At 55.9% G+C, this 1,398-nt stretch overlaps 1 protein-coding gene across 1 annotated transcript in view; it reads left to right on the top strand.

Annotated features, from left to right (window-relative positions):
* Positions 1-651: 651 nt before the first annotated feature.
* The window catches only part of syt15 (synaptotagmin XV), a gene marked incomplete at both ends in the record, with an annotated part of 12,642 nt that continues 11,895 nt past the window's right edge, over positions 652-1,398 (top strand). The window contains 1 exon segment of the mRNA XM_080789280.1: positions 652-685. Within this exon segment, the coding sequence (XP_080645406.1) occupies positions 652-685 (34 nt within the window).

The following is a 1,398-nucleotide window of genomic DNA, read 5'->3' as shown; positions in this document are numbered from 1 at the left end:
GGTTTTGGGGGTGGAGCGTGGGGCTGGGTGGAGGGGGGTTCTGACAGGGGAGCGTGGGGCTGGCTGGAGGGCGGTTCTGACAGTGCGTGCTGTCGCTGCTGCTCCGCCTCAGGTCCAGAGCCTTCGCCCACGCCGGGGTCGCGCTTCACGTGCGGCGGCTGCGTGCCCGCCAGCTCCACGGCCATGGAGCTCTTCGACAGCGAGAAGATGGGCGTCCGAGCGCCGTCGTCCGGCGTCTCCCCCTCCTCGCGCTCCGTACCGCCTTCCAGGGAGGAGGAAGTGATGCGTGGCGTCCCACCTTCCAGGGAGGAAGTGATGCGGGGCGTCCCACCTTTCAGGGAGGAAGTGATACGCTCCGTCCCGCCTTCAAGGGAGGAGGAAGTGATGCGTTGTGCCCCGCCTTCAAAGGAGGAGGAAGTGATGCGTTGTGCCCCGCCTTCCAGGGAGGAGGAAGTGATGCGCTCCGTCCCGCCTTCAAGGGAGGAGGAAGTGATTCGCTCCGTCCCGCCTTCCAGGGAGGAAGTGATGCGCTCCGTCCCGCCTTCCAGGGAGGAGGAAGTGATGCGCTGCGCCCCGCCTTCCAGGGAGGAAGTGATGCGGCCTGCGCTCCGGCCTTGCCTGGCGGATATTACAGGGCGCCAGGGCGTCGCCATGGGAACCACACCTGATCACCTGCAAAAGGAAAGTAAAAGGTGAGTGGTGCAACCACTATGTTTAGAGTACCAGTAGGGGCACAAGTGGCGCTGTTGTGTTAGAAACAGAGAGAGAGAGAGAGAGAGATAGTGTTGCACTGTTGCCTGCTAATTACAGAGAGAGAAAGAGAGAGAGAGAGAGAGAAAGAGAGGGGGGAGGGAGGGAGGGAGAGGTGTCTGCTAAATGCTAATTCCCCCACAGAGTAACTCTGTAATTTTCTCGACCGTTTCGGACGCGGGGCGGCTCGCCGGAACCGGGGCTGGCACCCTGGGCGCGTTCCTGTGGGTCCGGAAGTTCCGGGGACCCACCAGGGACCCCCACACGGAGTTTCACCACTTGGTTCACACGGGTGTGATTTAAAAAAAAAGTTTCTTTACTTCTATTTTCAGCCTATGTATCTCAGGTCAGATTACACAAAGTTAAATGAATCTGAGTGAATTTTCAAAAGTTGCCATAATCCATGCTCCGTTGATGAACTGGATATATTCATAGGACCACAATAGACTTTGTTGTGTTGTCCTTTTTTCTAGCCTGGATGTCATACTGTACCTCGAGTCATTGGTCATTTAAAATAGATTCCTCTTTGCTGTTTACATAATAACGTATTCAATCAGTCAAGCGATCAAATCACTTTGTGCTGTTTAATTATACTGAGGGTAACATTGTTCTCTCTCTCTCTCTCTCTCTCTCTCTCTCTCTCTCTGT

Source organism: Protomyctophum bolini, assembly GCF_963924005.1.
Source record: "Protomyctophum bolini genome assembly, chromosome: 18".
NCBI lineage: Eukaryota > Metazoa > Chordata > Actinopteri > Myctophiformes > Myctophidae > Protomyctophum > Protomyctophum bolini.
This window is presented reverse-complemented; position numbering and strand designations above follow the sequence as displayed.